Source organism: Triturus cristatus, chromosome 5_1 (genome assembly GCF_964204655.1).
Source record: "Triturus cristatus chromosome 5_1, aTriCri1.1, whole genome shotgun sequence".
Classification (NCBI taxonomy): domain Eukaryota; kingdom Metazoa; phylum Chordata; class Amphibia; order Caudata; family Salamandridae; genus Triturus; species Triturus cristatus.
Genome location: NC_140587.1, coordinates 541,227,971 through 541,254,502, shown reverse-complemented (window position 1 = coordinate 541,254,502; position 26,532 = coordinate 541,227,971). Strand labels below are relative to the sequence as shown.

The following is a 26,532-nucleotide window of genomic DNA, read 5'->3' as shown; positions in this document are numbered from 1 at the left end:
ATTCTTTTGTTACGTCTAGAAGTCGGACACCTGCCATTTGTTCAGCATATTGTGAGAATAAACATAAACTTAAATATAGGTGCATGCATCTATTTACAACATTAAATAAATATATTCACATGCATTTTCATTTCTCTAATGTAATCTCTTTTCTCGCGCCACTCTTTTTAAAATAGTCTTTTATCACTTTGGTGGCCAGCAGCCACTGTGCATTTTATTTCAGGCAATAGATGGCATGTAAGGGGCGCCTAACGCGGTGTAACTCAAAGCAGCATTTGCTATGTACACAAGAAATCCTAAAACAGAAGAGAAGAGATGGTAGACCACGGGCAGCACCGCAGGTGCTTTCTCTTCTGTAGTACACGAGTCACAGCCAATGTCCCTTTTCTGCGCGAGGCTGCTGGACTCAACGACCCGCAATGAACAGATGCCAGTCATGCCACCCAATCATCGCATGCTGTGCGACACAACTCCTCCCCCTTCTTTTGGCACGAGAGGGGCTCCTAGAAAGCCAGCCTAGTCTATATAAGGTGAGCATTTACAAGCAGAGAGCACTCACGGCTGTTTGGCCAGCAGACTCGGACCTCGCCTCTTGCAGCAGAGCCCGGATACACCCCTCTACCGAAGCCTACCCCTCACTTCGCAGCAAACCACTCCAAGAACCGTGACTCACTGACTTCCCTCATTCCTGAGACTGAGAAGGTAAGGCCGTTCTCTCAAATGCCGGGCTCGGTCTAGTATTTATTTATAAGCATCAGCGTGCTTGGGACTCGGCTCGGAACAGCACGCTGAGCGGCACGCGCTAGATTGAGTCAGCGCGTGTGTATAACAGGGTCTACGCAGAGTCTAGGTTCTCTTCAAGTTGTGATTTCTGTTGCGCGCACTTCATTTTCACTGGCAATAGAACAACTGAAAGTTTGCATTATGCCTTATAGCACAACGTTTAAAGCAAGGAAGATGGTGTTTTTTTTTATAGGTTCATATATGACATTTGTGCAAAGTTTGGGCAATCCTACTCAAGGACTTGTGCGTGCACCTGCCCTTGTGTACATTTATATTTGTGTTTTTGAAATATTGAATTCATACATCTGCCCACACGTAGACATGTGGTCATAGATGTAATGTGGTCAGTTTCCCCAGACCTTAGAAGTACAATGTTACAGCTGCGACCTGTTCGTTCCCGCTAATCCGATCATTTTATTTCTTGGCTGAAGGCACATCGAGTTGGCGGCCGGCCGCCCCTAAACATTCGAATGATGTCCCCTGTCAGCTGCGCGCTGCTGCTCGCCTTCCTTTGGGAAACAAGTGCCATGGTGCTGCTCAACTCCACGGGCCCCTTCCCGCCAGACAGTAATGTGACATTAATGAACTCGGCTCAGAGGACGCGTCTGGACTCTGCAAACATCCCGAGGGCCAGGAGGAGGCGCTACATCTCCCAGACGGACATGATCGCCATCCTCGATTACCACAACCAGGTCCGAGGCAAGGTCTTCCCACCTGCTGCAAACATGGAGTACATGGTGAGAGGCTTCTGGGCTCGAGGCGTTCGTTATTTAGGAATGTGGGCAGTGTTGCTGGTTGGCCAGCCTGTGCTCTTTATCTGACATCAAGGTTGTCAGTGAGATGCGTTGTCATTGAATCCGAAGTCGTGTGTTCAGCTAAGCACGTGCTGCTGGCCCTGGAAGTGTGAGCCAGTGACGTTAGCAGTGCTGGAAAAGCTAATAAGGGGCATGCCATACCGTGATGCACTCTGCAGCTGCAACTGTTCTTTTGTTTATTTCCGTTGTCTCACACGAACACACCTTTCCCATATAATTAAGAGTTGGACGTGGCATCATCAATACAATTGCTTTAAGTGCCATACTCACTCTGACCTCGATACAACTACACTCACTTGAATTACAGCACCGGTTCTGTCTTGTGCTGCTTGTGCTTATCACCACCACTTTATGATATGTCACTTTCCTTTCCTTTCCCATCCCTTACCTTCCCATCCCATTTCCCTGCCCCTTTCTCTTTCCTTCCGCTTTCCTCCGAATTTCCCTTTCTTTTTCCTTTCCTTTCCTTTCCTTTCCTTTCCTTTCCTTTCCTTTCCTTTCCTTTCCTTTCCTTTCCTTTCCTTTCCTTTCCTTTCCTTTCCTTCCCTTTCCTTTCATTTCCTTCCTTTTCCTCCCCTGCCCTTCCCCCTTCCCTCTTTCCCTTTCCCTTCCCCCTTCCCTCTTTCCCTTTCCCTTCCCCTTACTTCTTCCTGCCCCTTCCCTTCCTTTGCCTTCCCATCTCTGCTCCACTCTTCTCCTCCCACCCTTCCCACTCTTACTCCCCACACTCCCACTTCTCTTGGTCTATTATTGTGAACTTAGCCATGCCAGTGTCCATCTCCGCTCTCCTCCCATCCCATCCCCTCCTCAGCTCAGCTCCACTCTGCCCTGCACCTCACCTCACCTGTCACCTCACCTCGCCTCTCCCCTCCCCTCTCCTCCTCGCCTCTCCTCTCCTTACATCACCTCTCCTCTCTTCGTGTGTGTGAGGCCGATGATGTGTATGGCGGAGTGGAAGGTGTAGGCTGTGAGAAAGTCTTGTTTTGCATACGCACTTGTCTGATACTGTATCTATTGTGCATAATGCATTCCACGCCTGTGATGATGCACGCATACATTATGGTTTCCAAGCATAGTGATTATACCCAAGGAAACTGTCTATACATTACTCAGGGAAATGCAGCACAATCTAAGTATTCTCCCACAAAGCAGTAACATTATAAATGTTCAGCAAATGCAGGAAAGCACTAATGAAACCTATATTCAAAATGTACTTACTCCATTAACTTTCAGGCATAAATTGTGAAGTTGTACCTGATCACCCAACCTAACGTTAACTGCGCGCATAGGCTAGCAGAAATTATGAATGGGGTTGTTTTAATGTAGAAATGTTTAACTTTTGTGAATGGGCCAGTTCCACTACAATTGGACCCTATTGCTACTGATCATCACAGTAGAGCTTTGTACTACAGAATATTGTATTATCTCAGAAACATTAATATACTAGGAATACATTAGTTTTTATAAGCAGGACGTTTCCTAAATAACCTTTGTCATACCTATTCTTCTGAAATACATTAGTAGTGTTGTACCTCATTTTTTTGGCAAGTTTATTCAATAGAACAATATTCTGGAAACCATATATCACTCAATGAAACTCCAACTCTTTGCTATTCCCCACGGAACAGCTTATTAGATAGTTTCTGACTACGGTGGGCCTGCCTCTCTTTTCCTACGTTATTGTGCAGTACAAAATCATGCTATAAGCTTCAGCTTTCAAATGTTGTTCAATGTCTCTTTGTATTGGTTAGTATACGATTTCTAAGGTGCACATTTTGAGTGGTCGGTTGTTTCGGCTGATATTTATTTGTCCAACACAATACAACACACTGAATTTATTGTGTATCGTAAATAACTAAACAGCCAGCAAGCATAACCATTGCTCAACACTCCGTCCATCATCCCCTTTGGTTTTGCTTTGTTCGCCCTCAGTTGGCAGGGTATGCCCAGACGTTGGTCCCTTGCTCACTTTGCCACTGGATTCAAGCAAGCCTGACTGATGACGGCTGATTAGCCTGAAACCGGTCCCAGGATGCTTGTTTCCGGTCCAGGGAAGACATGGCTTGGCAGTTCGGGCTGGACTGTTCCCATAAGGCACAGGGTCAGACTGATTTGCATATAGCCATGTCTGAACTGGGGTGGCGGAGTGAGCTAAAGAATGATGATGGATTAAACCCAGATCAGTTGACTGGGGGTGAGTGCTTGCATTGTTCAACACTCCGTCCATCATACCCTTTGGTTTTGCTTTGTTCGCCCTAAGTTGGCAGGGTATGCCTAGACATGGGTCCCTTGCTCACTTTGTCACTGGATTCAAGCTAGCCTGGCTGATGACGGCTGATTAGCCAGAAACCGGTCCCAGTATGCTTGTTTCCGGTCCAGGGAAGACATGGCTTGGCAGTTCGGGCTGGACTGTTCCCATGAGGCACAGGGTCAGACTGATTTGCATATGGTCATGTCTGACCTGGGGTGGCGGAGTGAGTTAAAGAATGATGATGGTTTAAACCCAGATCAGTTGACTGGGGGTGAGTGCTTGCATTGTTCAACACTCCGTCCATCATCCCCTTTGGTTTAGCAAGCATAACCAGCCATGAAAAAAAGAACTAGCTTCTTGGGAATTACCTATTGTTAGGAGTCCTTTTTTGTTTAGTATTGCATCTCCTAATATGTGTTGGACCAAGGAGTACACAAAAAGTGAAATGTGTGGCCTCACAAATCTCGCTGGGTGTCATGCTTCATCACTGGCAGCACCTCATTCACCAAAGAAAGTTTTTTTAAGGGGGTGAGTAAATGTGGAATCAGGCTCTAGAGAATCTAAAAGTACTTGTGTCCCAACCCAAAGTCTTCCTTTTAATGAGGATAGGCCTAAGGATGTTAACAACTTGTGGGGATGCATGGGACTATCTATTCTCTAAACATCTGAATGGGTCAACATGTTTCAGCCCGTGTAATGGCCATCAAAGGATCTTAGGCTTTCTTCAGGATCCTGATCCTTATTTGTCTACCTCCTTTGCTAAAACCATTTACATCCAGTAATCAACAGGCACACTATGCTATTAATACCGTTCTGTGGTACAGCGTTTGCTGGAATTGCGAGGTTTATGTTTCGGTCCTAACTTAAACTATTGAGGACCTCATGGAGAAGTTTGAGGGCAGAACCCTTGTAGTCACACATTCATCAAGGATATTTTCCCTCTGGATTACCTAAATATTCGAATCAAACCCTTCAAATTATTTTGACAATTCAATTTTATGTTAATTCCTTGGTCCAACACATATCAGGAGGCTCAATGTGGAACAACAATGGACTCCTAACAAATAGGTAATTCACAAGAAGCAAGCTTTTATTTCTTAATGACTAGTCGCGTTTGCTGATGGTAGTTTTTTTGTATAGATATGGAAGATGTAGAAAAGTGACCGCCCTCTTCCTCTCATTCCTTAGGACCCTCTTACACAAGAGGAAAATTAGGTCTTCCTATCTATAGATATGGTAATTAACTCCCAATTAGAAATTTGTCCCACAAAAAAGGCAAATAACACACGGATTTTGGTGCTTATTGCACCAAAATCCACACTTCTTGACAATTATCAGTAATTTTTTGCCTGATAAATTTAAACAGGATCCACTTTCCGAAATGTATCCTGGAACAACTGTGGTAGAGCTGGGTTAGCCAGCAAACACTTAATTGGACTAAGTGCGGTAACAGGAGATACTGCACATATCGCAATTAACAAAGCCACATGTAATTAGGGCCAAAGTATGTGGGTAACCCAGCATTAAAAATCATGGCTCTTACACCCACAGCTGAACAATGAGCAATGAGCGACTTGATGGCTAAGTGCACTGAGAAGGTGAGCTTAAGTGCAGCATTGACCATATACAAAGTTGTGCTTTTGCTCTCATTCCATTTTCCTTAGTTCTGGATGAAGACATTGAGTGTTGAGTAACCAGGGCCATTACAAATAATCACATCTAGCCCACCTCATTATTACTCATGAGGCAGACATAGGATGTGTAACTCTATTAAGCATGGCTGCTCTGGTGGACTCAGCCCCTTCATTCATCCTGTAATTAAATCACGTTATGACCTTTGTCCTTTAAAGTGACAGGCTTAACATGGCTTTGGAGTGTTGATCTGTAGGTTGAAATTCAGGTAAGGGGGAAGTTGCTGCTTTCTCTCCTGCTGCTAAGCATCTCTTTTAGTGAACACGCTCGATTTGATTCTGCATGGATGATTTACCCTTTGTCCTGTAGAATCTACAAGCATATGTTACAATCCAATGTGCTGATATTTACTTCTATGGGCAGGTGCAATCTGACATGACGCTAGGCGTCTGCCAGGCAGCACATTGTGTTGCCCTACTGATGTTGACCAGCATTATTTTGGATTGGGCTAGGCTACTTGTAAAGGGAAAGTGTTTCTCCACTACAACTACAGGCCACACCTATTTGCATAACCTTCCCCAATGATAGAGCGAGAGGTGGGTGAAGTTTAAAACCTTGCTTGAAAACTGGACTAATTCAGGGAACTTTGCAGGCACAGTTACTTGATTTTTTTTTTTAACCCAAGTTCAGTTTATTGATTTTTCAAAAACATTACTATATGATTTCAATTGAAAAACATTACTATACAATTGTCCAAGACTCCTGGAGAAGAGGGAGTTTAAGGTATACGTATTTACTCCTGTTGAGAAGCCTAAGGGAGCCTAAGCAGAGGCCCGTTGCACTGTGGTCTCTTGACGGTGTGTGTCTATTTGAAGGGTGGAACAAATTAACAAACAAATACTAGGACGAGGGGAAAGGGGAAGGTTAGAGGGTGCCCAGTCGATCTGTCATGTCAGAGAAGGTGTAAGAAACATAGGGGGGAGCACCACTTGCAGTGCTTTTCATTACCCTGATGTATCAAACCGGTGAAGTGTGCGCAATGTGGGAGTCTGGAAGCACAAATATTCTAAGCTGGACATATATTCAATAAGAGGTGTCCGAACAGTTTGTGTATCATCTGCTCCTGAACGATGGTGTGCCAAAGTTGTGTGAAACAAGACACTGCAGATGAGGCAGAGGGGTACAGCCAGGGTCAAGCCATAAGCTGTTTGGCTGCACCGGTCATGTGGTGCACCAGATACCAGTCCGCGTGGGTCATGGCAGTTTTGGATGTGCGGCGGATGCCCAATATGAGAACATGGTAGTCATCTGGTATAGGGCAGCCCAGAGTGCCCTTTATATGACTCAGGATCTCCTTCCAAAAAATCTTAAAGGAAGGGCATGCCCACCATATGTGATGGAAGTCACCCACTTGTGCTCCACATTGCCAGCATGCAGCAGAAGCCGCAGGGAACATGGTGTGGAAATGGAGCGGGGAATATTGCCACTGAAGCATTACCTTATTGGCCGGTTCTTGCTGGGAGTTGCTTATATGCACTTGTGGGATTTCTCACCAGAGCAGTTCCCTTTTTTATGGGTGATGTCAGGAGTGTTTTCTGGAACCCATTTCCATTGGTAGGGATGACGGGGAAGGAGGCGTGACTGTTGCTGTACATCATATGTCTTAGACACCGAACCGTAAGTGCCTTCAAAGCTGCGGACAAGTTGTTCAAAGAGATTAAGGGGGCTGGTAGCGGTTTGTGCGTTAGGGGGTGGAGAGCCTGGTGTCAGAGCTAGAAATATTGATGATGGACAGATTCAGGGAGGTGGAATGCTTTTCGATACTGATCAAAAGGCTTAATTGTGTGGCCCTGGAAGATGTCCTGCAAAAGTCTGCATTCACCCATAACCCAATCTGGGAAGGATTCCTATGGGAGAGCAGGAGAGGAGTCGGGGTTACGAGCAATTGGAATTTTTGGGGATATGAATGTGGTCAGCCTCTTTCTGATAGCTAGTCTATTTCATATCTCCAGCACTGTGCATGTAAGTGTGGCAAAGTAGGCACTGTGAGGGTGGGAATGCTTAAGCAGCCAAGTGAGGTTCCAGAGCTTCCGACAAGCGACTGCTCTGTCCATGAGTTGCCAGTTTTTCTCACTCTCTCGCACCACCCACTCACAAATGCAGTGTAGATGAGCAGCCCAGTAATAATCTGGGAGTTTGGGAGAGGCGAGTCCCCTCGGCTTCTTGGGATCATAAGAAGCGTGGCACAGATGTGGGGCACTTCCCTTTCCATAAGAAGGAGCTATGGTCTACCTGTAGTTGTTTAATGTCTTCAGAGGGGATGGAGGTGGGCAATGAGTGAAATAGATAATGAAGCCGGGGAAGGACATCTATTTTTACCACATCGATGCGGCCCAACCAGGAGATGTGATGCGATCTCCACTGCTGAAAGTCCTCTAGGATTGCCTTCCAGTAGCATGGCACATTAGCTCATGTCCAGGTGGCTAAGGAGTTTGCGATTGTGAGGCTTAGGTACTGTATGGAGTGGGAGGTCCACAGAAAGGGGTATAGTGTCTGTAGTGATGGAGGAGCTATGGTGGGAAAGTGAGGTTAAGGGCTTGAAATTTGACTAGGTTGATCGAGGTCATGGTTTTGTGAAAAAGGGGTAAGTTATACCTATGGGATATCCACTAAGGATTTATGGAATGGCATCATGCTACAGAAAGCACTTATGCTAAAATTGAGAGACATCAAGTAGTTGCCTAAGATACTGCAGCTTGCATGATTAAAGTGCCAATTGCAGCTCTTGAAGGGTATGAAAAAGTTAATGTTATTGCTCCTTTAAAAATAACCAGACCTGTTTGCTTAGCTAATGCTTGTTAAAGTGATACGCAAGTGCTGCTCTTCATGAAGTTTGTGAAGTTAAAAAAAAAACTACAGTTCTGAATTGGGCATCCTTAAAAATTCACATTTCCCTAGCATATACACACCATGCACCTGGTGAGTGAGACATTTTCCCAGAGATTTATTTGAACGACTGCAGAATTGATGCCTTCTCTGCTTTGCTACAACTCAAACCCTTTGTAGTTCTGACCTCCTCGAAATAGTCATCTCTGTTGGTCTACAACATTAGCTATCACAGTTTCAATATTATTTTCTTGAGGGAAACTCTATGTCTGACCCATACAAAAGAACAATGAGCAGAACTGTGCTTGTAAGAAATGCATGAATGTCTTTCTTTAACCAGGCCTGGGCGGAGTTTCGCTATGCGGAACTCCGCAAAGTGACAAAAAACTCCACCCCGCTATGTGGAGTACAGCAAGCGGCTTAGTGACTTAGGGTGATGCCGTTCGTGGTGATTTTGAGTGCCGGGTTTTTGTCCTGCACTGTAAAATCATTGCGAACAGCACCATGCACAGCACAAGAGGGCGCAGCTTCCTTTCTGCTGCTCGAGTAGATTTTCTACTTGAGCGGCAGCTTTCTCAACGTGCACGGAAGGTTTCTCAACGCGAGTGGTCGCGACCTGCCACGACCACTCGCATTGAGACATCCGACCACCCGCGTTGAGAAATCTCGCCAGGACTTGATTTTCCTCACTCACCAATTAGACCTTGGCGAGAGCGAGCGTGGAAAAATCTCGACGGGAGGTGGATTTTCCTCGCTCAAGCTCGTCAAAATGAGCAAAGTTTTGGGGAACTCTGCATGCTCTGTGGAGCGCGGTATGTGGAAAACTCCACAAACTCCACAAACGGAGCAGAGTTCACCGCCCAGGGTTATCTTTAACATTTGTCAGTTGGAGTGTACTGCACAAAATATATTATTGTAAGGCAAGCATAGAAATTACATCTCTACACATACAAAACCATCTTGTTTTCTCTGACAAATTTCATTATAGACTGTTATCTTCTGAACTTTATCCTTTCCCAAGAATATGTGAATTTTGTTTGTTTTCTCTTTGAAAACAGATTGGAAAGTCAAACACACATTTACTAGTATCCCTCAAGGCAAAAGTAACCTGTTGCAATCTTGATTACCACTGACAGCATTAGCTATCTGTCGCAAGTAGCATTATATGCAATACCGCAAAAAGCAGACATTATGTCAGCCCTAAGTCATAACTGAATGACTTTCTTGTCAGTCTCATTTCCTTCCTCTTTGTTTGGGTGACTTTCTTCACTATTCTGTGTTTGTCATCGCCCCGAAGCATAGCTTGTCTACCTTAATTTTGATTAGGCAAGGTGTATCCATCCTCTGCTGACTTCAAGGAACTGCTTTTTTAGGTTTTGTCTGCACAGCGCTGTGCTTGCGAAATCTCTTGTAAATAAAAACAAAAGTCTTAAAAGGGACTGCAGCCCACACATGACTTACCATTAGTTGGCTTTGACATCACTTTTGTTATCTTGCTTTTAATTGGTCAGCAGCATCATGTTTCACTTCCTCTTCCTGGAGTTTGTCCGCTTCCCAGAAGCATGGACCATCCGCTTCCTGGCGTTAATCTGTTCAATGGAGCATGGACCTTGTATAGTTTCTGGACGGCGTCCAGTGTCCTGCCAATAGCCGCATTCTCCTGGAGGTACTTTATTCTAGTTAATTTCTAGCACTCCATAAGAGTGCATGATTTTCATTCTGTTTCTCCTCCTCCCCCGCACCCCCCCAGCATCATTGCTTGCAGCCAGAGCCCCCTTCCCCACATCATTGATTGCACCTTTTGTCTGTCCCCGGTTGTCGCTAGTTACACTTTTTAATGTCTGTTTGCTCTATGGGCACCATGCTACCCTAGTGCCCTAGCTGCAGAGTCTGCAAATACATCCCAAATACAGCAGACAAAACCGAACCAGGGCACCTGGAATAACAAAAAACACGCAGCACGCTTACCACAATTCTAATGTGGTATTAAAGCTTGAAAAAACATCAACTCTTCATGATGTGGCCACAGTTTTTTGCTCCCACTTTGCCCATGCCAAGCTAGAAACACAGTAATTAAAAGGATTTCTAATTGCAGGGTGCATATTGTTCCATGAAAACATCCATCCAGCTCACGGCTGCCTATCCCAACCAATTCAAGCCTAAAACCTCCTAAGAGACCTCAGAGGTTCTGTTTACAAGTACTATGCAGCCCCTGTTTTCACTACATTGCCTTCACATAAAGCGTATTGCCCTGTGAAGATATTGGAGTCATCTGGCCATAGTGGGGGCCTGGAAGAGGGATTATCCTGACATCCCTTGTAGCAAATCCTTGCTCATAGTTCGCGCTCCTTTGAAGTCCATTGGACGACAAAGAAGCCACGGCGGGGAACCCTGGTCTTCTAGTGTCTCTCAGCCTCTGCCTTGGGTCTGCACAGTTAAAAACACAGGCCTCTGCTCTTTCAGGGGTGCAAGAGAGAGTATGTATTTCACACGGAATTGGGGTCTCAGTATTCATGTGTGTGGCAATATTTGGTGTGTATACACCTGCGGATGTATTTGGGTGTCAGTGTAAAATTTATGGAGCATGTGTATATTATTTATATCTGTATACATGTGTAAGGGGTGGATGGGATCTATGTACGGTCTGTATACATATGTGCATATTTGGAAGCATATACATGGTGCACATATACCTGGGCCACTGAAATTATGCAAAAGGAGAGGACCAAAATATGCAGCAGGGTTGACTAAATTACAGGGTGCCACAGTATGGTAGACCACAATCTTTAGCCGCCTGTTCTCAAGAGGTGGTACATCGGCAGTCATCTCTATATTAAGTTCTAAATCTGTCTCACTCAGGTTTCACCCTGTCTGCTTTTCTTTCAGTGCAGAGGAGTTCTTCTTGTGCCTGCTTAAGAACAGTCTCCATCCAGAGCTCTGCATTCTCACCTGGCTTCCAGGTCTTCTTTAGATGTGGTATTTCGGTGCCCGTGGTTTGAGTCTCATTAGTCCATGTATGTTCATAGGCTGAGCTTTGATTCACACTTTGGACTGCTTCCTGCGTCGTCTTGGTCAGCGCTGTGATACCCTCAATAGTCTCTTCTCTCGGCTAGTATATGGTCAAGGTCTGTCTTCCCTCCCTGGCCTCTCTCATCTCATCCCCTCATGCTTGCCTTTTCTGAGGCAGATTACTGTTGGTTTGAGAAGGTGACCAGTGAGGGATGCGTACTTGCGTACTTGAGTCTTTGTACAGTCAAGAGGTTTACGCAGGCGGAGTGCAGGGAGCAGGGTGAGGGGTGCCATGCTTGGGAGCGGGGTTTCCATTATTCTTCCTGTGCTGTGGTGTCACCGGTTTCCTTGTCTCTGGCACATGGGCGAGATTTACCTAGCGTATACATTTGGTGAGCGCAGGCCCAAGGGCTCCATAAACTGGTCCTAGGGTGTCATGTATAGATAGGGAAGAGCTGAGCCATGACAGCTTTGCACTCAATCCGGCATCTTGTACTGTGCCCACATATAATTAGCCTTTAACCTTTCTTTTTAGGTTTCGCCTACAGCGCGCATGTACTGTCGGCAAAAGCTATTGTTAACAAAAAAAAGCTTAAAAATGGGTTAGAGCCTTACTATTACTTACCAATAATTACCATTGGTTGGCTTCCACGCCATTCTTGTTTCCTTTATTCCACCCTTTTTAGTGTTTTCTCCTCCCCTGCTGGCTTTGGCCCAATCCATGGTGGTAGCTGCTCTTGGCTTTGCCAGAGCAGGTTGCTCTTTAAATGCACTGAAATTGACAAGGCCCTTAGTGGTGATCCGTCATGTTCAACATTTTCAAAGCGTTGCAGCGGGATAGAAACGAGCGTGTTCTGTACTTTCCCGATGGCCGCTGAGCTGCCTCACACAATGAGGAAGCGGCCGCGGAAGCAAAGAGAACATTGTTTTCTGTACTTTCAAACTGACTGCCACGTTGCTTGACAGAGCGTGAAGGTGCTACACGTGTTCATCACACAACGTGTGATTATCTTCAAAGTAGAGAACATTATATTTTCTATTCTTTTCACACGGGCAGTCACCGCAATTGGATTTGCCAGTGCGGGCTCCATTACCAAAGCTATACCGACTTGCTTTGACAGTGGATGATGTGTGCCCAGTCTCCTTCCACGGAGGTATGTAACTCGAAACAGCTGTCCTGTAGGCTTCAGAAGCCCACCAATAACACGCACCCCGCGAAAGAGCTCACACGCCACACGTCTGCTCCCGAATGAAACACTCCGGATACGATTCTGTCACTTTGCATTTGTTTTTTGGGACTCCTTACTTTGAAGTTAATGAAAAAGTGAAGGCGCAGGAGCTGAGGAAAAATGCACAGGTCAAGGGTCAAATCGGAGGCTTGATGTAATTACTAAATGCTTTGCCTGCGTTACTTGTGTTCTAGTCCAAATAAACAAGGCCATCTGCGTGGAAGGTGAGGGCCTGGCTTTACGGCATCTTCAGCAGCTGACATCTGGAACTCTGCCGCGCGGTGGGCTTTTAATGCATAGCGGACGACGTTAAGGAAGCTCTGCGTTGTTTCTACGCTGGACAGGAATGTCTGCTTTCAAACGGCTTCTGTTCAAGTGGAATTTACTGCAAACTGCCTTTACCATTGACTGGTGAACAAGTGTTTGTGAGGGGCCTTGAGTCATTAGAAACACAGAAAGAAAGTTGATAGCAGTTGTTGTACCTTAATTGAAATGCATCCGATTATAAATGTGTCTAATAACTGAATCGATTACTCTCTCAAAGCAGCATACTTACAGTTATGACTGGCTTATATAGTTTATAAAATGACGTGTAATGCAAATGTAACCCACATAGTACTATCACTGTTTTCTGTAATACAGCAGGAGAGCATGTGGAGTCCGATCGAACCTCATTGTTTGCACATGCGCCGAACACCCATCGCCAGGCTTTGGCAACGCTTGTCAAGAATCGCACAAACAAGGCGCGATTCAGTTACATTGAATAGAAAGCGATTGGAGATCGTTAGAGAGAAAGTCAGACAGAGAGTGATGGTGAAAGAGAGGCAAGAACGAGGGAGAGGACGAGAGAGCTAAACAGAGGTTATTTGAGAAGAGACAAAAAATATACACAGGAAAAGCAACAGAAGCATATAAACAGACAAAAAAAGAGTAAACAGATCCACAAGTGGCCAGACAGACAGACAGACAGAGAGATAGATAGATAGACAGACAGACAGACAGACAGACAGACAGACAGACAGACAGACAGACGGACGGACGGACGGACGGACAGACAGACAGACAGATAGATAGATAGACAGAGATAGATAGATAGATAGATAGATAGATAGATAGATAGATAGATAGATAGATAGATAGATAGATAGATGGATAGATATAGAGAGATAGATAGATAGATAGATAGATAGATAGATAGATAGATAGATAGATAGATAGATAGATAGATAGATAGATAGATAGATAGATAGATAGATAGATAGATAGATAGATATGAGGATGATTGAACTGTGGCAGGCCTACAAACTGAAAGACACAATGGCAGATAAAGTAATAGCGGGAGAAAGGAACAACTAGTCAGATTCAAATATATAGACGAGAAACGCAGAGTGCAGGGGAGACAAAAAGAAAAAGAGAAATACAAAAAGAAACAGAGTAAGTGGGAGAGAGAGAGAGAGAGAGACAGAGAGAAAGAGAGAGAGCTGGAGTGAGAGGTGGGAAATGCACTTATGGATGTGTATTAAAATAAATACAACCAACTTGACTCCCTTTTGGAAGCTATGAATAAGCTTCCAGCCAAAATACAAAAATATGCTGAATACATGAAAAAACTCTTGTGATAGTTTCTATTCAAACAAAGTTTTTCTTCTTTGGTGCTTTCTCGTTGGGGACCCCTTCAAATTCTGTCCTAGGGGGCGTACAATCAAGATTTCTGTAAAAGTCGAACTAATTGTGTGGAGGCTTAGACTTTCGCTGAACTCTTCATAATGCAAAGCCCGTCATATGAAGTGAATTGTTTTTGTAACATGTATCCATCGGTACGCATGATTACATATAGTTATTCATATGTCGGCTGTGGTCATTAAATAGACCAAATAGCTGAATTGGCTGAACGCTGTGTGCCTTTTTATTGTGTGTACAAGGTGCTCCAAGCTATGAAACCAAATGCCTGTTCCTCCAGGAAACAAAATGAACATCTGCGTCTTCCTCCCAGAAAAAAGAAAAAAACACGTTTTGGATGTGAATAATTCCAAGCATCCCTTTTGAGTTTTATGTGATTTTCAGTAATAGTCATTTATTTTACTGCACGTTACATTCTATTACTGAGTTGTTTGAACGCTGCAGATTTTTTTGTGAGCATCTTGTCTGCAATTCACAAGGTATTTGCAGAGCACACTTAACTGTCCTCATAAATAAACAAACCTACATCAAAATTCCTTCAGCTTGAGAAACAGATCTGTTCACTACAAGTCTTGTGAATGCATGGCTGTGTTTATTTGATGGTTCTTTTTGTGGGGCAATTCGATCTCAGAATACCCCAGGTTCTAGCAAAGGGAGAGTTCAGGGTTTCTATTAGATCTGGACACAACCACAAGAATGCACGCGTTCAGTCTGCTCTGTTAAGTAAATCAACTGAGTATGTTACAGCTCGAGGCCTTTTCTTCGGTCTCTTGGCACCCAAAGGTTCCTTCGCAGCATTAGTGGTGAGGAATGTGATTTAGAAGGCCATGGGCACTGTTTCACTCCAGTTAAACTTACCAACTACTCCTCTAGTGCTACTGACTCTCCAAACACAAGTATGACACAGGAATCACACGAAATGCAACCGAGGTCCAGTCAGAGCTATAGCTTTTGAAAGAAATGCTGATTTACTTACAGTGGAGGAGGGATGATAGTTAAATAGAACAGAATGTCCCTGCGTCCTCTGGGGCTGAGACAAGACTCCCAATGGTATAGTCTGTTCATCATCAGTACACCTGGGCAAGGCTCCCTTCTGGAAGGAGGTAACGAAGACTCTTCAATCCTCAGATTTCATACTGTGCTTTTGTTTGCAACACATTTGTCAATGGACGAATATGTCAGAGAGAGTTTTACAGTGCACCCCACACGGTATGAGATCTTTATTCTGGATTTTCTTGCAATCCAGGGTGCATGGAGGATACATGTCGGTGCATCAGTAGGTCTCAGTTAGTAGTGGGATGTTTTGACTAAGCCGCCACCCGATACAGGACTGTGGATTCAAACCAGTGAGATCGTTGGTCGTTGGCAATGACAAATAGGAGGACATGTCTAGCCAATGACCTTTATATTGGAGCAGCCAGGCCATGGTGGAGGGGATGGAAGGTTTAATGATGTGCACATCATTTTCTAATTTTAACTTGTCACAGTAAACTAGATCTACAATCACATTACTCTAAGATCATAAACCTTAATCATCTTTTCTGCCATAGTCCCCGGCAAATTGAAAACATGTTGTGGCATGGTCTGACACAGTGATGATTCCCAACAAAGGGTTTCTGACTTCTACACTTACATTACACTATGAACATCAACCATAATCGTCTTTTCTCCCTTAGTCCCTAGACAAATGGAATATATGTTGGGGCACGGACTGAGTGATGTTTCCCAACATGAGGCTATTGAGTTCTAGCAGAAAAGAGCAGCCAACAAATGCATAGCCAGTCCTTGTACAGGTTCTGCGCCCATGTGAATATTATGAGCATCTGCCAGGTTATTGGCAGTGTCTGCTCTCAGGAGCAAATGCCCTCACCCACCCGAGGGTGGCATTCTTCATTATCGGGCTTCGCTCCATGTCGGGCTGGCACTGCAATGCCTGATGGGCCCCTCAAGGGGGCACATTGCCGGATATCTTTTTGTAAATCGCCAGATGAAATGACTGGACAGAGGAATGAGAATCCAGTCAGTCGGTGAGAAGATTAAAATGTATGGATCAAGGGACAGGTGATATAAAAATCATCTATAGACCAGCACAGCAGTGGAACTATAGGTGGCCGACACTTCGCCTGCCTACATCAGAAACAGGGACCATTAGATTCCAGTGTCTCTGCCATACATTTTAATCTTGACATCGACCATTGAGACCACATTGAATACATTGGCATATATGGTCCATAGTTGATTTTAATATCACCCGTTTCTTTGTTTGATTCACCAATTAATTCCAAGCTTCTTTAGAGTTACACACAGAACAGTATACTTTGTTACATTGATTCTATATTTAGGGAGTATATACTGGACCAATAATCTTGTCCTCCGTGTATTTGACACAGATATGAATATTGTCAAGTCTGTGTTCCTAATGCAAAAGAGTCCAAGCATCTACAAAGCTACTTAAACATTACTGTGAGAGATCAGCACATGACATTCCAACATGTGTTTTAACCTTGGAATACATTTGCTCAACTTCCCATCAGAAGTCACGATCTTAACAAAGATAGGGCACGTACTGGGCAATAAGAGGGCAAAAACATGCGGACGTACAATTCCTTCAGATCCACATGTTGGCTTGCAGGCCCTAGAATTTTAACTTTACCCGAAGGAGCTGTGAAATTAGAAATTACCAGTCATTCTTAAATTAACCGTTGTATCTCTTTTTGGGCCCACCAGCTTCCTCTCAAAGTCGGAAACAACAACATAGAAACACCTGGTTTAGTTAATTAAATCATTACAAAAATAAATTGCGACTTTTGTGCTTGGGAAATCAACTTTTATTGTCTAAATTTTGCCAAAAAGATCCTATACCAACGAGTTGTCCAAAATAAGTTAATTGTGGTAGGAAGCAGGCAAATTGATGAATTATTTATGACAACTAGGGGGCCAATTACGATCCGTTAAAAACCGGGTACGAACCGTCGGTCGGAGCGTTTTCTCCGTCCGACTCGTACCCGGTCGTAAAACTTTACAAACATGGAATTACGATTCGCACGGAAACACCATTTCCGTACGAATCGTAAAAAACACCGACCGACGAAAATATACATACAAATGTGATCCGGGAATGCTGCGACATGACGTCGGGACGCTTTCAGGCAGCGTTTCACGACCCAGGAATTACGATTCGAACCGACAGCAGTCCAGACGGCAATATTTTCACGGCACCCAAAAAGTGCCGGAAAAGCGAAGTACGGCGCGAAACGACCAGAGTAGGTGGCCCGGTACGCGCCGTACCCCCCCAGCCCCTGTACATTCGAGTCGTACCCCCGTGTATGTACACCCGTGTACGTGTCGAACCCCCCGTGTATGTACACCCGTGTACGTTCAAGTCGTACCCCCACCCGTGTATGTATACCCATGTACGTGTCGAACCCCCCCGTGTATGTACACCCATGTACGTGTCGAACCCCCCCATGTATGTACACCCGTGTACGTTCGAGTCGTACCCCCACCCGTGTATGTACACCTGTGTACGTGTCGAACCCCCCGTGTATGTACACCCGTGTACGTTCGAGTCGTACCCCCACCCGTGTATGTACACCCGTGTACGTGTCGAACCCCCCCGCGTAGCCCTGGGGGTACGCACCGTACATACACGGGTGGGGGTACGACTCGAACGTACACGGGTGTACATACACGGGGGGTTCGACACGTACACGGGTGTACATACACGGGGGGGTTCACGGGGGGGTTCGACACGTACACGGGTGTACATACACGGGGGGTTCGACACGTACACGGGTGTACATACACGGGGGTACGACACGTACACGGGTGTACATACACGGGGGTACGACTCGAACGTACGGGGGCTGGGGGGGGTCGGCGCGTACATACGGGGGCTGGGGGGTGTTCGGCGCTTATGCGGGCACATGTCTCCATGGTTGCTATGGGAGTTCGGTGCGGAGGGTGTTTTTTCCATACGGTTGTAACATCGGACGCACGGGATGGATCGTAATTCCGCGGTCGGACTTCACTTTTCACATTTGTACGGTAAATCGTCCGTGGACGTGTCGGACACATTTTCCGACCCGAGGACGTGTGGGGAATAATTCCCAATGCGATTCGTATGGACTTTTTCCCATGCGAATCGTAATTGGCAGTTTGTACGGCACTTGTACGATTCGTATGGTAAAAAGACCGGATACGAGTCGTACGGGGAATTTTTTTACCGGATCGTAATTGGCACCTAGGTAGGTGAGGTCAAAATGCCCCGTTAAATCCGAAATTGAAATTTTTCCTTAAACTCTCTATTCATATTGTAAGAGCTTCAATGCCAATAAGTAGTGGACATAAGAGGTGAAAATAGTGGACTACTACTCTTGTTTTGTACACAGGAGTAGACTTGTGCTCTTACAAAAGCAAGTAATTCATGAGACCCGACTTGTTGTTTACTGGGCATTGTTTTGAAATGTTCTCAGTTTCATGAAAATTGTCTTAGAAGATTATGGTCCTGGTTCACTAAGATATGTTTTCGGTGTTCCAAATTTACAGCCGAAAGTGCCTGGGTATTCGCCTAGTGGGTATTCTTAACCGAATACCTGGTAGTTGAAAATCTATGTACAACTATGTAATTGTAGGTCTTGAAAGCGAACAATAACACACGTGTGATTCCCTTGCGGCAGGTGCGAAGTGGGTGTTAAAAGGCATGTTTAGCCTCCTCAGATTGTGTACACCATTCAACATGTTAGTTTGCCAGCATTCACAAACTCCTATCCAGCCCGCTGCTACCCTGGAAAAAGTCGGAGGTATGCTCCTGCCAAGTGCTAGTGTGCATCCCTTTCTAGGGAGGGAAGGGGGAACCAAACCCCCCCAAATTCTTGTTGTTGTTGGGTAAGGGGGTGTTCCATGGTGAAAAATATTTTCCCTGCAGAGATTAAACATGATCAGTCTAAATCTGTACTTGCCTTTCCCACGACAGAGTTGTATTATGCATACAAATATACACCATGGACTGATTTTTGTGTGAAAAACACACATAGGGCAGATTTAGGAGGAAGTGCCGCGGCGCGGCAACGCAAACCCTTTGGTGCGCCATGCTGCGGCACTTCCAAAGCACAGGAATGCATTATATTTACAAGGATATGTTGCATTCCTGTGCTCTCCCCTGCGCTGGCACACAAACTGCTGCCATGCGCCAGGTGTAAGGGTGTAAACCTTGGTGTAAGGGTGCCTGCGTCATGGGGAGATTGTTTTCGTGCAGGAAGGGGCACCTTCCTGCACAAAAACAATCACTACAGGCATTTTCCTCTTTCAATGCGTGCTGTAGAATGCAGCACGCATTGAAAGAGGAAACAAGCATTGGCATAGCCACTAGGTCTTGCTTTTGGGACCTTATAAGTATTTAGTTATGCAGCACAATATCCTTGGTGCAATAACATCAACTGTTGCATGGCTAAAAACTTATAAGGTCCCAAAGGCGAGACCTATTGGCTATGTCAATGCTTGTTAAATATTCTTCCAGGAACTCATCGAATGGGAATAGGTAATTTCTCCACAGTCTACACTAGATATCGCACCACAAGAGCAAGTCCAAGTACAATTTTCAGATAACAGGCGTCATTTATTTACATTTTTACCTCCTTAGGAAGACTGTTTTGGCTGACTTGGTGATGGATAAAAACCCAAGCGCAAAGCACCAAAGGGTCACTGTGACCTGCTCATGTCTTTGTCACCCATAATGCCATAATGTTAAAAGGCATGTTTAGCCTCCTCAGATTGTGTACACCATTCAACATGTTAGTTTGCCAGCATTCACAAACTCCTATCCAGCCCGCTGCTACCCTGGAAAAAGTCGGAGGTATGCTCCTGCCAAGTGCTAGTGTGCATCCCTTTCTAGGGAGGGAAGGGGGAACCAAACCCCCCCAAATTCTTGTTGTTGTTGGGTAAGGGGGTGTTCCATGGTGAAAAATATTTTCCCTGCAGAGATTAAACATGATCAGTCTAAATCTGTACTTGCCTTTCCCACGACAGAGTTGTATTATGCATACAAATATACACCATGGACTGATTTTTGTGTGAAAAACACACATAGGGCAGATTTAGGAGGAAGTGCCGCGGCGCGGCAACGCAAACCCTTTGGTGCGCCATGCTGCGGCACTTCCAAAGCACAGGAATGCATTATATTTACAAGGATATGTTGCATTCCTGTGCTCTCCCCTGCGCTGGCACACAAACTGCTGCCATGCGCCAGGTGTAAGGGTGTAAACCTTGGTGTAAGGGTGCCTGCGTCATGGGGAGATTGTTTTCGTGCAGGAAGGGGCACCTTCCTGCACAAAAACAATCACTACAGGCATTTTCCTCTTTCAATGCGTGCTGTAGAATGCAGCACGCATTGAAAGAGGAAACAAGCATTGGCATAGCCACTAGGTCTTGCTTTTGGGACCTTATAAGTATTTAGTTATGCAGCACAATATCCTTGGTGCAATAACATCAACTGTTGCATGGCTAAAAACTTATAAGGTCCCAAAGGCGAGACCTATTGGCTATGTCAATGCTTGTTAAATATTCTTCCAGGAACTCATCGAATGGGAATAGGTAATTTCTCCACAGTCTACACTAGATATCGCACCACAAGAGCAAGTCCAAGTACAATTTTCAGATAACAGGCGTCATTTATTTACATTTTTACCTCCTTAGGAAGACTGTTTTGGCTGACTTGGTGATGGATAAAAACCCAAGCGCAAAGCACCAAAGGGTCACTGTGACCTGCTCATGTCTTTGTCACCCATAATGCCAACATCCTTTGCACGTCACAGGGTATAAGAGACATTAAGGGGGTTTCCCCTGCTGGCAACAAGCATTGGAAAGTTTCTGATCGCCTTTGTTTGAGAACCAGTTTGGTGGCCTCAGGACCACAACCCTTGACCATTGCCCCGCATTCAAACTGCAGGCATCAGAGGGCACACTCAAACATTCTTCCATTCTGTTCACTGGATTCAATAATCACCCTTTGACAACTCTTAAAGGTATCATTTTTATTGATATTTACACTTTTTGGAAGGGGTGAGGGGAAGACCTAGACAATACCCGAGGAGAGGAACAGGCAGACACAGAGTAAAAATAATGTAATAGGTACATCGAAAGGCAGAGCGAGTAAGCTGTGACAAGGAGCATTGTTATGAAAATATTTATTTTAAACTAATACTGAGAAAAATCCACATTCTAAGATTCATATGTACAAAAAAAAGGTCCCTGCCTCCCCAGCAGCACCAGGAGCAGAATCCTGTGAGCAGAACACTTATGACGTGATAAGCAACTCTGTGTGACGTCAGGAGGCCCAGGGTACGTGCAGAGGGGAGGCCTCCGCCGCAGCTGAGGGAAAAGGAGAGACCACTGTTGGGAAAGTATGTCGGGTAGGATGGGATCTTCTTTCAGGTTGACCGCAAGATCATTTCTATGAATAAATAGTTTAATTGTCTTAAGAAATTGGATAATACCCGTGCAATGCCTGAAACACGTGGCTTCCCCCGCAAAGTGATGATGTATGATGACACTTGGAAAGTCTCCATTGTGACGTGTCCTGGGTATAGAAGGATGGTAACCAGGCAGCTGCAGTGTTGCACTCAGGGACACCGGACGGAGAGGAGCTGGAAATGGGGTCAGTCAGAGGCTAAAGCTTCAAGGGCTGAGCAGGATCCAAAACGGAAAGGGGCTGGGGTGGGTCTAAGGGAGCAAGGTAAGTGAATGAACCAACCGAAAACTGAACTGAACACTGAACTTAGAGCGGACTTGAAATTCTTACCTTCATCCTTCATTTCTTCTCCCAGAGAAACAGAGAAAGAGAGAGAGAGAGAGGGGAGGAGAGAGAGAGATAGAAAGAGAGAGAGGAGGAGGGAGAGACAGGGGAGGAGAGAGAAAGAGATAGAGAGGAGGAGAGAGTGAGGGGGCAGGAGAGAGAGAAGGAAAGAGAGCGAGAGGGAAGGAGTAGAGAAAGAAAGAGAGAGAGAGAGAGGGGAGAGAGAGAGACCGGGGAGGAGAGAGAGAAAGAAAGAGAGAAATATGAAGAGAGAAAGAAAGCAAGAGAAAGAGAGAGAAAACGAGAGAGAGAGAGAGAGAGAGAGAGAGAGAAGTTTGAACGTATTTGCCAGGGATGCTTTGGTTCCTAGTCCATCCCTGAGCAGCTGCAATCGCACTGGGGCCCCGCAAAGTGGGGGCCCTCTGCACCAAATTGCGGAAGTATTTTACTGCTGAAAAGGACCACTATACTTAATTTCAGATAAACGAGGATATGGCGCTGTGTCTGGGTGCAAGCTGCTCCGTTCACTTTCTACATCTTGAACTACAAGAAAAAACAGGAAATAGCCGACCCGGGGCAGCACGATCTCAGTTGTTTCACCTTCTGTTCAGTCCTCCTTCTGTTAAAGTAACACCGTTATCAGCTTCCGGAGAGGTATTTTGTTAGATGAAAAGCCTGCATTTAGAGCAGCAAAATATGCAAGGCTTTCATCTAATAATACAACTAAAGAGTTCCTTTGAAGAGAGGCTTCTGTAGCCTCATACTAATGTTAAAACAGCCGCGGCCCGTGGAGGGAGTTACCGCCCCACGGAACTCCCTCCACGGGCCGCGGCTGTGTTAAAATGCTGACAAACACGATGTTATGCAAACCAAAAAAAGAGCGTAGTGTGCTGCAAAAGTGACGCGTCTTTGAGAGGCAACCTTTGCCATGAAACTCCCACCTCCCGGCTCAGTCTGACCGGATTGAGTCTGGGGCACTGGGGGTCTAATAATATCTCGACGGAATCCTACAGATTACTTTTTTTAATGCTGGAAGAGAAACATTCACGTTACTTTTTCGGTAAAATAACCGGTCAATTTGATCAGTTTGTACTATACAAGTTTCTTCAAAAACATAGGGGCATATCTACAAGCCGGCGACAGAAAATGATCGCTGCTTTTGCGGCCGTTTTCGGCCAAAAAGCGGCGATAATTTTATCGCCTAATTAGCAAGGTCACGCTAACGCGTGAAACCTTGCTTCAGCGCGCGCATTCTTAACGCCCAGCTTTGCATATCTAATGAGATGCAAAGTGGGCGTTCCTGACCTGACATGACAGGAGAAATGTCGCTAAGCGACATTTCTCCTATCATCAAGCCCTACGCTATGAAGCACAGCGGCAAGAAAAGTAGCGAAAACCCCTGTTATTGCTACTTTCCTTACGCCTGCTTCAGGACTGACTTAGCCATGATATCCTATGGAAGGTGGATATCATGGCTAAGTTTGTGAGGCCCTATCAACAAGCTAACGCCACATTTCGTAAGATTATCGCTGGGTTTCCAGCGATAATCTCACGTTAGGCAGTTAGCGCTAGGATTTTTACCACTTTTGAGATAAGCGTTGCTAATAGCACGCTATCTCAGCGATAAAAATCCACATAAGCCGGTGATAATTATCCTAGAGCTAAGTGCGCTTAGCGATAATTATCACCGGTTGTTGATGATATACCCCATAAACCTCTTCCATTTTTGAGTTAAAATAGAAGATCGGCAGTCAGGGCATCAATCTACGAGCATGTCACAACCAAATATTGCACGTGACACAGAGCACTCCCTGGTGGTCGGTGCCAGTTTTAAATAGCCACACCAACAAAGCGCTGACATGGAAACAAACAAAAACAAGCATTGGCCGCGCGTCCGTGAAAGCAAAAGTAATCACGATTGCGATCAAAGCGAAAGTGATCGCGAGGACGGGACGCGCTGTGTGGTAAGCACGTGAGTGGTGCGCACGCAGCAGTGATTGGCAGCTGCGCACGTGCACGCTCACGTGAACGCAAGCGTTAGGCCAGCGAGGTCTGCAAGCACTTTGGAAAGCCGTGTACTAAATGTCTCTGCGTGCAGCACATGCGCTGGCTCAGGCGAGACCTAAAAATGAGGAGACATGAAAACATTTCTCCTTGTTACGCCCTCCCTACACCTCCCCTGGGGAGGCGTAGCATTCACACGCATTTCCAGATTTACGAATCCTGTAAATCTGGAAATGTGTCTTGTTCCATGGGTGTTGCGTGGAAACACCCACAGCAAAAACCATGGAATGCGCCTTTCACGCAAAGTGCTGCGTGTAAAGGGGCCATATATAAAAAGACAGGAAAAGCCATGCAGGGTGGCTTTTCCTGCCCTTGCAAATATGGAGCCGCAGAATACGCTACCAGTACATCACAAAAAGTGACGTACTGGTGGCGCAGGGGGCTTGTAAATCTGCCTCGTGATTTTTTTCAGCAATATGCATAGAATTCTGCGACTGGCAGAGTTTTTCAGTCTTACTCTTGCAAGGATTTATGAATTAAAAATGAGTGTAAAAAGTACGTACAAGCAGAGGTGTAAATCTCAGGACAGTCTTCAGCATTTGTAAAATTAAGATATCTAATTTACTTTTCACATTCCACATAATCCAACAGTTACATATGTAACCTTTACATGTACATCCAGAACAAATCCCCTGGCTGCATGAAAGTAATCATCCTCACTGTGATAATAGTTGAGATACATGAAGCTCATAAAGGTGTACTTTGGCTGCAAACACTCACATTCTTCAGTGTCTCTTGTTTCTGATGAACACAGATATAACACGTTATGTCCTTTTAGGTGTGGGATGAAACCCTTGCCAAGACTGCGGAAGCATGGGCTGCAACTTGCATTTGGGACCACGGACCTTCCTACTTACTGAGATTTTTGGGCCAGAATCTCTCTGTGCGCACTGGAAGGTATGTACTGCACTTTATGGGCATTTATTCTTTTTTCTTCATCTTTTAGCAATCTGCTATTTGGAGATTTCCTGTGCATCTGGCAGGTAGCAGAAATACCTTAACACTCTGAAACAGCCAGCGGTGTAATAACAAAGTTCTGTTTTTTAGGCACTTGGTGTTAAAACATCTGCCCATCCTTACTAGATCACTCACTTCTGTTATAGGCACTTTCCTTTGTCTCACTCTTGTTTTTATGTCATCAAAGAAATCCATGACTGTACAACCCAAAGACTAACAATAGTCCACAGTTTCGGACTAAATATTACCAGATTCGATGAGCAATGGAATGTTCTAGAAAATGTGGTCCAGCATAACAAGAAAGAACATGCTGCTGCAGGCAATTGTTCTGCCCCTTCTAGGCCTTCACACACAGGCAGCAGGGGAGACTCCACTCCACAACTAAATAGTGAGCCATTCAATACAATGTTTGTGTCTCACCTCAATCGCTGTTTTGGAGAAGTGTATGAAGTTTTGAGAGCTATGCAACTTTTCAAACTTTTTGCAGAAGTTTTTAAAATTCCTTTACCGTACCAAATGATTTTGTTAAGAAAGGGAGTGTAAAACGTCAAACTTGAAAAAGGGAGTGAAAGGGGCACCTGTGTGCCAGCAGGAAAATAATCCTGTGCGTTTTGGGATGAATGCTGTTGCAGAGTGGCAACTGTTGGTTTCCAGTCTGCCACAGAGGGCTAAAGACAGGCCAGAGTGATAACAAGAACAAATCTGCTCACAAGCCAGTTCCCTGCAGCTTCAACTGTCACCCATTCTTGTGCAATATGCGTCTGCAAGAAACCGGGGACGCTAAACTACACCTGAGGAAAACTCAAGAACCTTTCCACATCTTTGACGGGCAACCTTTCTGGACTTCTAGCGACTTTGTGGGCCCATCTTTAATTTCACTCAACCTTGGTCCCATGACTCTTGATAATGGCCTTCAGTAACGTGGGTTGTACTCTGAAGGTGCGATAAGCGATGTGGCCATGCAGAAAAGAACCAACACATTCTAAACAGTCTACATTTTTAAGAAAGGGTTTGAAGGCTTTGTCATCATGCAATGTATACATAACAACTGAAAATGTTCTCAATGGTAAATCTGCCAGCAAAGGTTTTAAAAATAGCACGTAGTCATTTCCCAAAAAGTAAAAAAAAAGGCTTCGTATTTTTTTTTAAAGTTAATTTACATTTTTAGGGCCAAAAATAAAGGGCTACCAGCAGGGCCAGGTAAGGCCTGTCCCCTTCTTCTTTCAGGGCTGGAGAACTGGAGGGCACGATGTACTTTGTTTCTCAACTATGCAAAACATGAGGAAATTGCACAAAGTGTTTGCATTGCAAATACTCAGTGCTCCATTAGTTTAAGAGACCTGTATCATAAACAGCAGGCCATGCCCCTGCCATGGATCTTGCTTACCATAACCTAAACAAGAGTCTGCCACCAACTTCAGGGATGCTTTTGAG

At 45.0% G+C, this 26,532-nt stretch overlaps 1 protein-coding gene across 1 annotated transcript in view; it reads left to right on the top strand.

The window, feature by feature from the left end:
* Positions 1-490: 490 nt before the first annotated feature.
* Positions 491-26,532, top strand: part of PI15 (peptidase inhibitor 15) — a 48,381-nt gene continuing 22,339 nt past the window's right edge. Inside the window, exons 1-3 of the mRNA XM_085605417.1 lie at positions 491-702; positions 1,215-1,520; positions 24,920-25,038. Coding sequence (XP_085461543.1) covers positions 1,254-1,520; positions 24,920-25,038 — 386 coding nt within the window. The 5' untranslated portion in view covers positions 491-702; positions 1,215-1,253. The remainder of the gene's footprint in view (positions 703-1,214; positions 1,521-24,919; positions 25,039-26,532) is intronic.